Raw genomic sequence first — 13,146 nt, forward strand, 5'->3', positions numbered from 1 at the left:
AAAAGAAAAAATATGAGAAAAAGAAAAAATGGAAACAAAGTCTTTGTAAATAGAGAAGGGTGGAAGGGGGTGAAGGGAGGGCAGGGGAATGGGGAAAAAATACGAACCAAGATATGTCATGTAAAGGTACAAGCTCCCAATGATAAATGTAAATGCATTGTATACCTAAAATGTACCAATAAAAGAATTTTTTAAAACAAAATAAAATTCAGACTCTGCCACCGTGGCCAAGGCTCTGCTATGGAACCTTGAACACCACTGAAGTTACACACCGCCTTCCCTTCTTCATTCCAGAACGTGAACTACCTCATGTTATTTCCCTTTAAAAAATAAAAGCCAGGTGTAGTGGCACACGCGTGTAATTCTAGCACTCAGGAGGCTGAGGAAGGAGGATCACCATAAGTTCAAGGTGGGCGTGGGCTACACTGTGAGTTCAAGACCAGCCTGAACTACATAGGGGGACCCTGTCTCGAAACAAACAAAAAGCTAGACATGCTCTTTCCTCATATTTTTTACATTCTGGTCCCTCACGATTTAGCTCAAACAGCACCCCCTTTTCGCCCTCCATCACATTCACCCAGTTTTATTTACTTTGAAGCACCTATTGCAGTTTTAAATTATCGTCAGCATTTGTTAGTTCACTCTTTCTTTTCCTATTTCCCAGGCTAGAATACAAGCTGAAAGGGATGCAACTTTGGCAGACTTTATGTAATGAATGCATCTTTATCTTTTCTGTGCTAGGGATTGAACCCAGAGTCTTAGCGCCACCCACCTCCTCACCCTCCTTTTAAATTTTGAGGCAGGACTGCGACAAGTAACTAAGTTGCCCAAGCAGGGCTCCAACCTGAGATCCTCCTGCCTCAGTCTCCCAGTGCTGTGACCAAAGGCATGCGCCACCACCCTGTCACTCAGTGCGCCTCTGCTTTAAGGAGGGAGCCAGCTAGATTAATTTGTGTATACTGCAACAGGGCTACCTCTTAATGGAGCCAGCGCGGTCTAGCTGGGGGATTTCTAGAAATTTCGGGGAGGAAGTTTAACCAAGAATTAGAGAGCCAGGCGGCGCAGAGGGCATCGCTGCAGCGTAGTCCTCGCAAGTTTGAGAGCATAAGGGGCCAAGCACGGGAGAGGTGGCCCCAGAGCCATCGGGGTTTGGGGTGTGTGTGTGTTCAGTTTTGGTTTTTGAGACGAAGGCCTGAGGTGAGGCAGAGAAGACCGAGTCAGGAATGATCTCTCCCTGGCGCTCTCTCTAGGGGACGCCCAGGCGGACTCTAGCAAGACGCCACACTCGACAGAGGCTCGGGAATGCTTAAGTGGATTTCACAATGAAAGTGTTTTCCTGACGTTTAAAACAAACGCACAACTTACGGAAAAGCCTGGAAATGCAGAAAGGGGTCACATCTCCGCCCAAAAGCATTTCCGGAGCCTCTGGCCTCCAGTAGTTAATTCCGCGCGGCTGGGCCAGGAGAGCGCGCGCTGACGCCGCCGGGTCGCTACTGCGCAGGCGCGCGCGGGCTCGCGGCGGGGTCGCGCATCGGTTAGTTCGCGCGGGAGCGGCGGGTTGAGGGGGAACGGAGGCTATTGCGGGGCGTAGAGGAGGCAGGATGGCGACCCCGGGCAGTAAGACGCCGACCCTGGCTTCCAAGAGGGCACTCCCGGCAGATCCTCCCTCCGGAGTCCTGAGCAAGAGAAAGAATTCAGGCCCTCTGCAGTCGCGGCTGCCGTCGTCTGGGCCTTTCGTGGAGGGCTCCATCGTCCGCATCGCGATGGAGAACTTCCTGTGAGTGCCAGGCCGCGGCGAGAGGGGTGCGTGGCGTGCACGCCTGCGAGTCTAGCGGGAATTCGTGCGCGGCTTCCCGTGAGGATCTTTTGTAGGCCCTGCGCGTAGCCGTAGTAGATGTGTCTTGTGTAATTTTTTAAAAAATTCATTCACCTACCTTTTTTGAAGGCGTCGTATACCAGTCAGGGGCGGTACCAAGGGACTAGGTCTGCCCGCTGGGAATGGCGAGCTATAAAGGGATGTGGTCTGCAGTTCCCAAAAGTCTTGGCCCGGGAATTCGGAGAGAGGCCGCCCTTAAGTTGGAGTGACAGTCGTGCTGTGGCAGGTTGCTTACGTCTAGGCATTGGCTTGGTGGATAGAGAGAAGATGAGATGGTAATGATCAAGGTGTACCCACAGAGTTAAACCTTACTTTCAGTTGTTGGACCTCCCACCAGACCCTTGACCCCAACAAATACAGCTTTCTTCCCTGGCTTCTCTTCTCTCCATTAGACAACTAATTACTAGTTTAGAATCTAAATGTGTTACGACAAAAATATGTCTGTCTAGCGCCTACAGTTCATTTTTTTCCCCTCTTAAATGTAAATTTACACACAGTGGCATACCCATCACAGAATTGGAGTAGCAATTCCATTATTATTTTCCCCAAATATTTATCATGTGCCAGGTACAGAATTAGGTATTTTGTTTAACACATTGCTTTGTTTTTTTATTTGTAACTCTTTGTCTCCATTGATGAGATAAGCTTAGGTTAATTTTGTCCAGGTTTACATAGCTAATACATAATTGAATTGCTCTTTGAATCCAGATCAGTAAATATAGTCAAACGAAGAAGATAAGGTGTGTACCAAGATGCCTTGAGAGAGTGTTTAATTTCATTCACAGTTGTGAGAAGTTTGTAGAGAAAGTATGAAAAGTTTGTAAAGAAAGTATGAATGTCTTAGAAGTAGGAATTGCCTGAAAGAAAGTTTGGAGTTTTAGGAAGTTCGGGTGTTTCAGTATGACTACAACGTAGGATTCTAGTGAATATGTAGACAGAGATAGGCAACCATTGAGTGTCAATATATTTGCTGTGCTAAGAAATTCTAGCTTCAAGCAGGATTCAGACTGCAATATAGCTGTTAAGTACTGTGTTGTGGTTCCCCCTGCTCAAAATAATGTTGCTTCTTAACTATACCTGTCTGCTATACCTGTGTAGCACCCAGGGACACTTGGTCTCATACATGTTAAAATTAAATGTTGGCTTGAGTGGAGATTGTTCAATTAAGGTTTGTTTACAAAAAGAAAGAAATTTCAGCTTTATCATAACTCTGGGCAGGCTGGATGTGTTTTTGTTGTTGTTGTTTTTGTTTTTTTGAGGCAGGGTCTCCCTTTGTAGTTCAGGCTGGCCCTGAACTCACTATGTAACTTGCCGGGATCCTCCTGCCTCAGCCTCTGGAGTGCTGGGATTACAGGATAGGCTGGATGTGTTTTAAGCAGGGAATCACATGTGGGTGTGTGTCCACTTGGAAGCACTGTGGAGGGTTTTTTGTTTGTTTTTGTTTTTTTACTGTGGAGGGTTGAAGGGTTGAAGAGTTTAAGACTGAAGGGAAGAAGATTTTTCTAATATGAAGGTGAGAGAGTTTGAGCAGAGTAGGAATTGAGAGGCAAGAGATTCAGTAGGATCTTGGTTTATATAGTGAGGCATGAAGGGACAAGAGGATTGCAGCAAAAGTTTTCTTAAGTCTCTGTCTTCACTAACTGGTCAGGTACTGTTCAGTTTGAGGAGAAATATTAAATGTCTTTTAGGTCCTGTGACTTGGTTTTCTGTGTGATATCTAAGAGATGTTCTATAGGCAGAATTTATAAGGATCTGGAACTCAGAGAAAAATGTAAACAAGTCAGAGATTTGAGAATCATGCATATATAGGTAATAACATTACCGAATTTGTTGAGATTGCCCAAAAGGAAATATAAATTGGAGGAACAGAAAGCCTACATGCAAGAGAGGGGAGCTGGCTCACAGACTAAAAAGGAGCTGTTCAGGGAGATAAAATGAAAACCATGGGAGAACCAGAGAAGCTAAGAAAAAATGTTTCAAAAATACTGCCTGTTAAAGTCAGATAACTGGACTGAAAGAGCATTCCACGTTAGGAAATCTTTGACACCTTAATGAGGCAGTAGAAAACTGCAGACCAGAGAAGAATCAATGAGGAACGAGGAAGTAAAGCTTGGGTGTAAAGAGGAGAAAGAAAAGGTGACTGGAAAGTACAGAGCTAAGTGAAATTTTAGTTGTTTTAATGACTGAGTTTAGGAGTGAAGTATGGAGTGGTAGGCTTAGAGAATTAGTTAGGAAGTGTGAGGGGTAGACCTGGAGAACTCAGATGATCTGGAGGGGTTCCTATGAGTAAACCTAGTTGGGAGTGGAGGGAGAGATTTCTAGGCTGAAGCAATAGCACGCAAAGTGTTGGAGAAAGAGGGAAGCATAAGCTAGTCAAGAGACTGGAAGAGGCCATGCCTATTGGTGCATGCCTGTAAGTAATCTCAGCTACTGAAGAACCTGAGGCAGGAGGAAGATCACAGGTTTGAGGCCATCCTGGGCAATTTAGCAAGACCCTGTCTCGAAATAAAATTTAAAAAGATCTCGGGATGTAGTTCATAGGAGAACATTTTCCTAGCAGGTGCAAAGCCCTGGTTTCATCCCCAGTACTGCCAAACACACACACACACACTCACACACACTCACACACACTCACACACGCACCTTCAAGGAAATACCGTATCTTATAGGTAGAATTTAGGGGTCTGAGCACAGAATAAGAAAGGAGATTGAAAGTGAGAAAAGACGCTAGGGGTAAATTACAATGGATCTTTTGTTTTATTTTTTTTTAACAAGTTACATCAGATTTACTTGTCTAACAACATGACTTTGTGTCTTAGTTACTTTTCTCGTTGCTAAGACAAAATACCCACCAACCAAAATTAAAGGAGGAAAGGTTTATTTAGCTTACTTTGCAAAGGTTTCAGTCCATAGTCAGCTGGCTCCAAGGCAGAGTAGCATGGCAGAGGGCCATGGCAGGGGAGAAACAATCCATGGCAAAGCAAGGCAGGCAGAAGGCAGCAAGCAGTGAAACACCAGAAGCACCAGCAACAAGCCTGCCTCTCCCTTTTATCTCATCCAGGCTACACGCCTTTTGTTGGTACCACTTATACCCAAGGTGGGGCATCTTTAATCCCAGCATTATACAACTTATATCCAGCTACCTCAGAAAAGCCCCATCTAAGATCGCATGAGGCTTTTAGGGGACCCTTGGTGATTGATTGGATGATGGGTGATGATGGATGATTGGCTGTGGGTAGAGGCAAAAGAGATGAAAGAATCAAAGATGATGCAAAAAAAAATCTAGGTTTCTGATTTGAGCAACAGGATGAAGATACTATTCATTAAGTGATCATAAGAGTGGTCTTGGGAAAATTTTGCATTTAGTTTTGAATGTGTTAAATTTAAGGTAATTTTGGTGGGACATCCAAATAGAGTTATTATGGGGGTAATTGCATGTGTTAGTCATTTGGGGTGGCAGTCAGAAAGTAGACACCACCTGAGGTTATGGAGAATACCTGAGACAAATTAGAATGCCTGAGTCAGAGTTTGCTTCACAATTTGCCAAAGCTATTCCCAATACTAATAAGAACTAGATGCTAACTGTGCAGGGAGTTAGATTAACTTTATGGTGTAAAGGAATATTACAGGTAAATAGCAAGCAACTTTATGATAAGAAGAAATACTATGAACATGTTTGATGGTGTTGCATTCTTGCTTTCTCCTATAGGGATAAAAATTATTTGAACAGAAACAGTAGATGCGTTGATGAATTTTCTGGCAGCATGCTAAAGGAAATTAATGTTACTTTCTTAAGTTAATAATAAAATTACTGGGTGGATATGTATCTTCAGTTTTATAATTTTCTTTTTCCTTTTATTCCCAATACCGGGGCATGAACTCTGGACCTCGTGCTTGTAAACAAGGCAGGTGTGGCGCCACTGAGCTAAATCCCGGACCCTTTTTGTTTGTTTCGTTTGTTTTAGAAAGGTTCTTGTTATATAGCCCAAGATGGCCTCAAACTCAAAGCTATCCTACATCAGTCATCCTCCCAAGTGCTAGGATTACAGACATGAGCCACCCTGCCTGGCTCCAGTTTTCTAAGTTAAATAAGAATAATTTAGTTGGATTTTTCCGAATATTAAAATATGAGAAATGGCTCTTAAGGCATTTTAATTCAAGAGAAATACAAATATAAAATCATAGATTTAAGAAAGTTTGTTTCATATAAAACTTGTTTTTAAATTATTTGTCCAGTAGCTTTGATACAGTCTTTCATATATTGTAATTATTTAAAAAAGAAAATTATATCAAACTATACTTTTTTGTCTGTTTGTTATGAAACAAAGTCTCACTGTGTAGCTCAGCCCGGCCTTGAATTCACAGAGATCAGTCCTCTTGCCTCAACCTCCTTAGTACTTGGTCGACAAGCATATGTAACCACACCTGGCTTATCAAACTGCTTTTTTGGGCAGACTTATTTCTGAAAGGGGATGTGAAAGGTTATTTTCTCACAGATGTTCTTATTTTAGATATGCATTATCACTTTTTCATTTCTTCTCCTGATAGATTTTCCTTCTGTAGTTTATTAGAAACTTACAGGGCTGGGGATGTAGCACAGTGGTAGAGTTTTTGCCTAACATGTGCCAAAGTGCTGGTTTGATCCCAGCACCTACCCCTTCCTCAAACCCCCTCACATTAAATTTGTAAGGTTAGCAGGTTTTTAAGTGAATTTGAGGAAGATTGTAGATAATGATAATATAAAGCAAGAAAAAGTGTTTTTGTAAAGAAAATATTTTTTCTCTTATCTCTGCTTGTTGATTCACTTCTATATAATTCAGAACCTATGATATCTGTGAAGTATCTCCCGGACCCCACTTGAACATGATTATTGGAGCTAATGGAACAGGGAAGTCAAGTATCGTGTGTGCCATTTGCCTTGGATTAGCAGGCAAACCTGCTTTTATGGGACGGGCAGATAAGGTGAGTTAACAAATTACTTTTTAAGAAAATTCAGTCATTAATTGCTTTTAAAAACTAATGAGTTTCTACATTTCAGTTCTTTGGGTATTGTAAATTTATAGTGATGAATATGAGGGATGATTTTGGTAGGTAGAAGCTAGAAGGATATTTTTTGGTAGGTGCAGGTTAATTTATTTTTCTTTATATTTTTTATTATATTGCAGTATTGTAATCATTTTTGAAATAAATTTTACTTTTATTTTATCCCATTCCCCCCATGTCCCCTCCCCACCTTATATATAAAAGCTTTGTTTCATTTTTTTCCTTCTATTTTCATTTTTTTTCTTGTCCCTTCCTTTCCTCTCTCCCTCCTCCCTTGTTCTTCTTCCCATTTGAACACTTTCTTTCCATTTCTCAATATTTGTTAAACATTTTAGTCCTTATTTCCACTTTCAGTTTCTCACACCAGGGAAACAATGTGGTATTTAAATATGTGTGTCCAATTTATTTCACTTAAAGAGTATGGTCTCAACATCCACCCATTTAGCTATAAATGTCTGAAGCTCACCCTTCTTTATGGCAGAGTAGTTCTCCATTGTATTAAAAAACCACATATGTTTATTCACTTGTTGGTTGATGGGCATTTGGGCTGTTTCCAAGATTTAGCTATTGTAAACTGTGCTGCTATAAAGTGTGCATATATCGCTGTGGTGTGATGGTTTTAATTCTTTCAGGAAGACACCAAGAAGAGGAATAGCTGGATCAAATGGAACCTCTAGGTTTAGTTTTTTGAGAACTTTCCACACTGATTTCCACAGTGGTTGCACCAGTCTACATTCCCAACAATGGAGAAGGGTTCCTTTTTCCCCATACCCCCTCTGGTGTTTGTTATTGGTTGACTTCTTGATAGCAGCCATTGTTTCTTGAGTGAGATAGAATCTCAGTGTTGTGTTAATTTGCATTTCACAAATGACTAGTGATGTTGAACATGTTTTCTTTTTCTTTATTTTCTGGTACTGGGGATTGAACTCAGGACCTTGCGCTTGGGAGGCATGCACCACTGAGCTAAATCCCTGGCCCTGACCATTTCTTCATATATTTATTTGCTGTTTCTAATTCTTCATCTGAGAAGTATCTTTTCATTTCAGATGCCCATTTTTTTGATTCGGTCTTTAAATTAGGGGCATCTGATTTTTTTGAGTTCTTTATATATTCTGCATAATAGTCCTTTATCTGAATAGCTGGTAATAAATTTTTTCTCACTCTGTGGGTTGTCTCTTCACTCTGTTGGTGGTTTCTCTTGCTGTGCAAAAGCTTTTTAATAAGATGAGGTCCCAGTTGTTGATTCTTTGAGTATTTTCTGTGTGGTCTGGGTTTTGTTCATAAAGTCTTTGCCTATTGCTGTGTTCTCAAGTGTTCTACCTAGTCTGTCTTCCAGAAGTTTAGTGTTTCTGTTTTAATATTTAGATCTTTGATCCATTAGGATATTTTTTATGTCTAGAAATATCATACACTTTAGTGACTTCTCCAAATACTTAATAACTGAATTGCTAGATATAATAATGTCATTTTTTTAAATGCATTGCAGGGCTTGTGGAAATGCAGAATAAATTTACCAAGGGCAGAAACATAATAGTGTGAAGGATAGAAGCAAGTTCTGGAATAGTTTTTCTGGGGCATTTGCTGATACCTTGTACCTTCGGGTCTGACTTTGAGTTGTTTGCACAGGTCCTAGAAAGTAGAGAAGGGCTAGAAGATAAGACCTGTGTGAAGAACAAAAACAGTATCACAGAATTAGATAGTACATTTAGTTACATGATTATTAGGTATAAAAGGGGGGGAGTGGTGAGAAAATCGTACAAAGAATTCATAATAACAGCCTTAACATGTTTGAGGCCAGAATTCATATTATCTATATGGCCTAGAGAGCATAAATTACAATTTTAATTTCAAGTAGTTTGAGTTAGTAATATCTCCACATACTTGGCAGAACAAATGTAAATCTTTCAATCTCGTCCTTAATATTCTAAGAAGTTCATGAATTAATGCCTAAAAATCACGAAACATAGGAGAAAATGAATCATGAAATGATTAAATCTCAAAAACATAATTTTAAGTGAAAATGCTATCTTGAAAGATTACGTATATAACTTTAACAGGAGACCAAAAAATAAAATAATATACTTAGTGTTCAGGGATATATGTGTATTTAGTAAAACTACAGAAAAGCAAAATGATTAATGAATTAGCATACAGACTACATTTGTTGAGGGGAAAAAGAAGGTTGGATTTGGGGTGAGTTGCATAAAGAATATCAGATTTAATGACTTAAGTTTCTTAAATTGGTGATAGATACACAGTTGTTTTATTCTATAAATAGTACATGAAGTTTGTATATGTGTGTGTGTGTGTGTGTGTGTGTGTGTGTGTGTGTGTATTTTGGTACCGGGGATCGAACTTGGGTCCTTAACACTTGTGGGGCAGGCGGCGGAACCACTGAGCTAAATCCCTGGCCCAACAAAAAAATATTTTTAAAAGAAAATCTGAGAATTGAATTGTCACCCACTATAGGAGATACTTTTAAAACTTTAACCACTGAGAATATTGTAGTACTGTTATTATCTAAATGGTATAAGCTTTTTAGTTTGACTTAAAATTTAATGTAGGGTTATACAATTGAACCATATACCCCTTAAAATTGTAAATAAACCTATTGAAATTTTAAAATGATGTATTGGAGGCATTTATGAGGTAGAAAAAGAAGCTTCTTTCTATTAATGATTAGCCTTGTGACCTTAGGCCGTGATGCAGATTCAGTGTTTCTCCGTTTCAAAGATAATGGGTGGGGCATGGTGGTGCTTGCCTGTAAGCCTAGCACTTCAGAGGCTGAGGCAGGAGAATTGCTCTGAGTTCAGCCCAGCCTGGGCTACATAGTGAGACTCTGTCTCAGAAAAACCAGAACAACAAAGAACAAAGACAAGGAGCTTGGAGTAATGTCCATGAGATCAGCTCTGATTTTTCTGAATATTGATGTATAGTTTTTCTTTTTGTCCTGGTACCAGGAATCAAACTCAGGACCTTGCACTTGCCAGGCAGGTGAGGTGCGCTGAGCTACATCCCCAGCCCTGATGTATAGTTTTTTAATTGTCAGAGCACAGCCATGAGTTAGATTGTTGTCTAATTGGTCTGTTGGATTGTATTCCCAGGTCTGTGCAGTTTGGATGAATTGGGCTATATCAGTTTTTACCAACCTTCCCATGTTTTATTTGTTAAAGGAACCACATTTCCTGATCCTGGAGTGGTAGAATTTTTGAGGGAGTCTGTGAAATGCTGTGTTTTCTAGCCACAAATTGCAGCCCTTTGAGTATCCAGTTTTAGTGTTTAAGGGATGCTCCAGCCCTCAGCAAGCCTATTTTAATAGTATGTTTTTCTTGTCCCTAATTACAAGGACAGGCTTTCTTTTCATCTTTTTTGGCCTCAATGTCACCATCTATAAAATGGGTATAGTATATACAGTAGTACTTTGGTTTATGAACTTAATTTGTTCCACAATCCTGGGGAAACTGGCCACATTTGTGTTCGTGCAAAAAAAATGGCCGTGTTCATGTTTGTCACCTGATGCAGATTTTGCTAACAAAATCAAAATTTTGCCAAACAATTCTTAGTTACTTTTCTCTCATTGCTGAGACAAAATATATGACACCTGAAGTTAAAGGGGGAAAGGTTTATTTAGCTCAGTTTGTAGAGGCTTCAGTCCATAATCAACTGGCTCCAAGGCAGGGTGGCACATGGCAGAGGGGCAGTAGTTCATGGTGGCGGAAGACAGCAAAAGCAACAAGGAGACAACATCTTTCTGCCCCTTTTATCTTATTCAGACTACTTACCAACAGGAGCACTCATACCCTTAATCCTAGTGCCCTCAAGCCTAGCACTGTACCATAAATCAGTCACACACTCTTTATTCAGCCACCTCTGAAAGAAGCCCTACCTGTGACTGTGGGAGGCTCTGGGGAGCATCTAGACACAACCATTACAGCTTCTGTTTCCGAACCAAATTATTCACAAACAAAAGCATTCATGAACTGAGGTACCACTATATTCTTAAGGTCGTTCTTGAGTATTGAATGAAGAGAAAAATGTAAAGTGCTTACCACAGCAACATATACTCGATGCTTAATAAATGTTCGCTCTTGTGGTTATAATTGTTACCGCTGTCATTACCACTGTTAAAAAGATTATTTGCAAGGTATAGTTGCCTTCATTCTTAGTATTAATCACTTAGTTGTAGCCCAATGTAAGATCTAGTCTGATGTTTTTAGGCCCAGGCTCTTTTTTTATGGTTAAGCTTATAGTCATGTAGAAAATAGCTCTAATATGTCTATTTTACTATATAAGTGGCAATTATATTTCTCCTTAAAAAAAGATACCTGATGATAATTATATCCTAATTAATAAGAGGATAGGTAACATTAGAATGGCCATTAATATTTAATTTATGCAATGCTGTAGAAATCTTCAGTAGGATTAAGAAGCATAGTGCTTTGTGATTATATTATAGGACATGTTTTCTCCTCTGAGAATGTTTAGTATAGTGACTAACTACACAGGCTCTAGAGCCAGGTTATCCAGATTCAGATCCATTTTCTGCCACTTATTGGCTTTGTCACAAGCTTTATAAGAGCCTGACTACCCGGGACATAGGAGTTACATAAATTTTAATGACTAGTATTATTTTTATTTGAGGGAGGGCATAATGGAGAGACCCAGATCTGGGAATGATACCTTTAGAAAGTAATGGGAATGGACATTTAAATAGTTCTTGAAAAAAAATCTTGATTTGGCAGGTAACGATGGTTTCACCCAATTTATGTTGACATGGGAATGTCATAACACTGTTTACCATTTCTTCTTTCTCTTAGGTTGGATTTTTTGTGAAGAGAGGATGTTCCAAAGGCAAGGTTGAAATTGAATTGTAAGTGTTAAAAAGTGCTGATATGCCTTTTTATGTACAATTTTTTATTTTATCTTATGCTTTCCTAATTAACCATGGAAAAGAGTATGATATAGTATTGTTGCATAAATGTTAGAAATAATATTTAAAGATTACTTTATCCAAACAACTTTCTTTTTTAACTCATCTCTTATAATGTAAATTGTAAGAATTTTATTTTGGAAAATTTTTTAACAAGATTCTAAGTTTATAGGAGGTAATGAAATTATACCACTGCTAAATATTCATTAAGAAATTGCAATACTTTTTACAATTTAAAATAATCAGCTTTTGGCTGATTTTGAAAGTTTAAAGAAATGCAGAAAAAGAAGTGTGTGAGTTGAAAATGAAAGCTTTCTTGTTATAATTTACTTCTAGGACTAATCACTTTTAATAGTTTGATGAATTTCATGTATGACAAATACTTGGCACTTTTGTTATCATTTTTCATGCCCTTCCTTATGAGTTCCTTTTCTTTCAAGCCTGAGTATTGTCCTTTGACCTCTTTTCGCAACTATTTCTGATGAATCAGAATTGGTACTTGTGCTGAAACCAGTTGACCAGCTTTGGTATATATACATTTAGTCTTTGTGGATTTAAAAAAAAAAATAGGAAAAAGCTTAAATTGGAATGTAAGAGAAAATGGAAAGGGACTTTAGCTTGAAGAGCTAATGATGATCAGGTCAGCTCTTAACAAAGGACAGTGAGGAAAAACAGGAAAAGGACTCCTTAGTTTGAGCATCTGGAGGGAGCCCAGTCTGCTGAAGAAGATCAGGCTGGCAAACTACAAAAGCAAGAGGCCAGCTTTTGAAGGTTAGCTGAGGTGATTATTATTCTCATTCTTGGTCCTTAGCTCTGGAAGAATCCTCATAGCTGGAAGAGTGGTTCCATTCCAATGAAATGGTTGTCTCTGTTTGTGGTGGTTTCAGTCTAGTGAGCCTGTTTTTCCTGGAATCCAGTTGACTTTCAGTTTAGGGAGATGAGAGGAGCAGAATAGAGAAAGTGGGAACAGAACTAAAGAGAATTTTATCTAAAGATGGCTGTTTTTTTATTTTCACATTCAACACAACACAGTACACTTTTGACACCACTTTCTCCACACTCTGCAATTCAGTTTGGGCACTAATTAGAGTTAGTGCAGAACCCAAAGGTTTGGAACTCAGTTCTAAAGACTGCCACTCACATTAGAGGTCATTTGCAAGTTTCAGGTCGTGACCTATACTTCTCACCACCTAGGTATAAATTGGGGTTTCTGGATCCCCTTCCTTGGTTTTGATTATTTGCTAAGGCAACTCATAAAATTCATAGAACTTTACTTAGATTTACCAGTTTATTATAA

General features: G+C 39.4%; 1 protein-coding gene, 1 non-coding gene and 1 pseudogene across 10 annotated transcripts in view; 2 read left to right on the plus strand and 1 right to left on the minus strand.

Annotated features, from left to right (window-relative positions):
• Nucleotides 1-1,539, minus strand: part of LOC106008818 (kelch repeat and BTB domain-containing protein 8 pseudogene) — a 97,158-nt pseudogene extending 95,619 nt beyond the window's left edge. The window contains exon 1 of the transcript XR_001183007.3: nucleotides 1,366-1,539. The product of XR_001183007.3 is annotated as a kelch repeat and BTB domain-containing protein 8 pseudogene (transcript). The remainder of the gene's footprint in view (nucleotides 1-1,365) is intronic.
• The window catches only part of Smc5 (structural maintenance of chromosomes 5), a 105,947-nt gene continuing 94,311 nt past the window's right edge, over nucleotides 1,511-13,146 (plus strand). For 3 of the 8 annotated variants that reach the window (XM_004838450.3, XM_021252721.2, XM_087184095.1), the window contains exons 1-3: nucleotides 1,511-1,777; nucleotides 6,697-6,838; nucleotides 11,737-11,789. In XM_004838450.3, the coding sequence (XP_004838507.2) occupies nucleotides 1,602-1,777; nucleotides 6,697-6,838; nucleotides 11,737-11,789 (371 nt within the window). In that variant the 5' untranslated portion in view covers nucleotides 1,511-1,601. Of the gene's footprint in view, nucleotides 1,778-6,696; nucleotides 6,839-11,736; nucleotides 11,790-13,146 lie in introns of those variants that run through there. The other 5 variants (XM_021252722.2, XM_087184094.1, XM_021252723.2 and 2 more) reach the window with 3 other exon arrangements.
• On the plus strand, nucleotides 2,870-3,001 carry LOC147825963 (small nucleolar RNA SNORA63). Its single transcript, XR_015440161.1, has one exon. It is a non-coding gene; the product is annotated as a small nucleolar RNA SNORA63 (small nucleolar RNA).

The sequence above is a fragment of the Heterocephalus glaber genome, unplaced genomic scaffold (genome assembly GCF_053883595.1).
Source record: "Heterocephalus glaber isolate CG9 unplaced genomic scaffold, H.glaber_assembly_v1.0 deba00001481, whole genome shotgun sequence".
Classification (NCBI taxonomy): Eukaryota; Metazoa; Chordata; class Mammalia; order Rodentia; family Bathyergidae; genus Heterocephalus; species Heterocephalus glaber.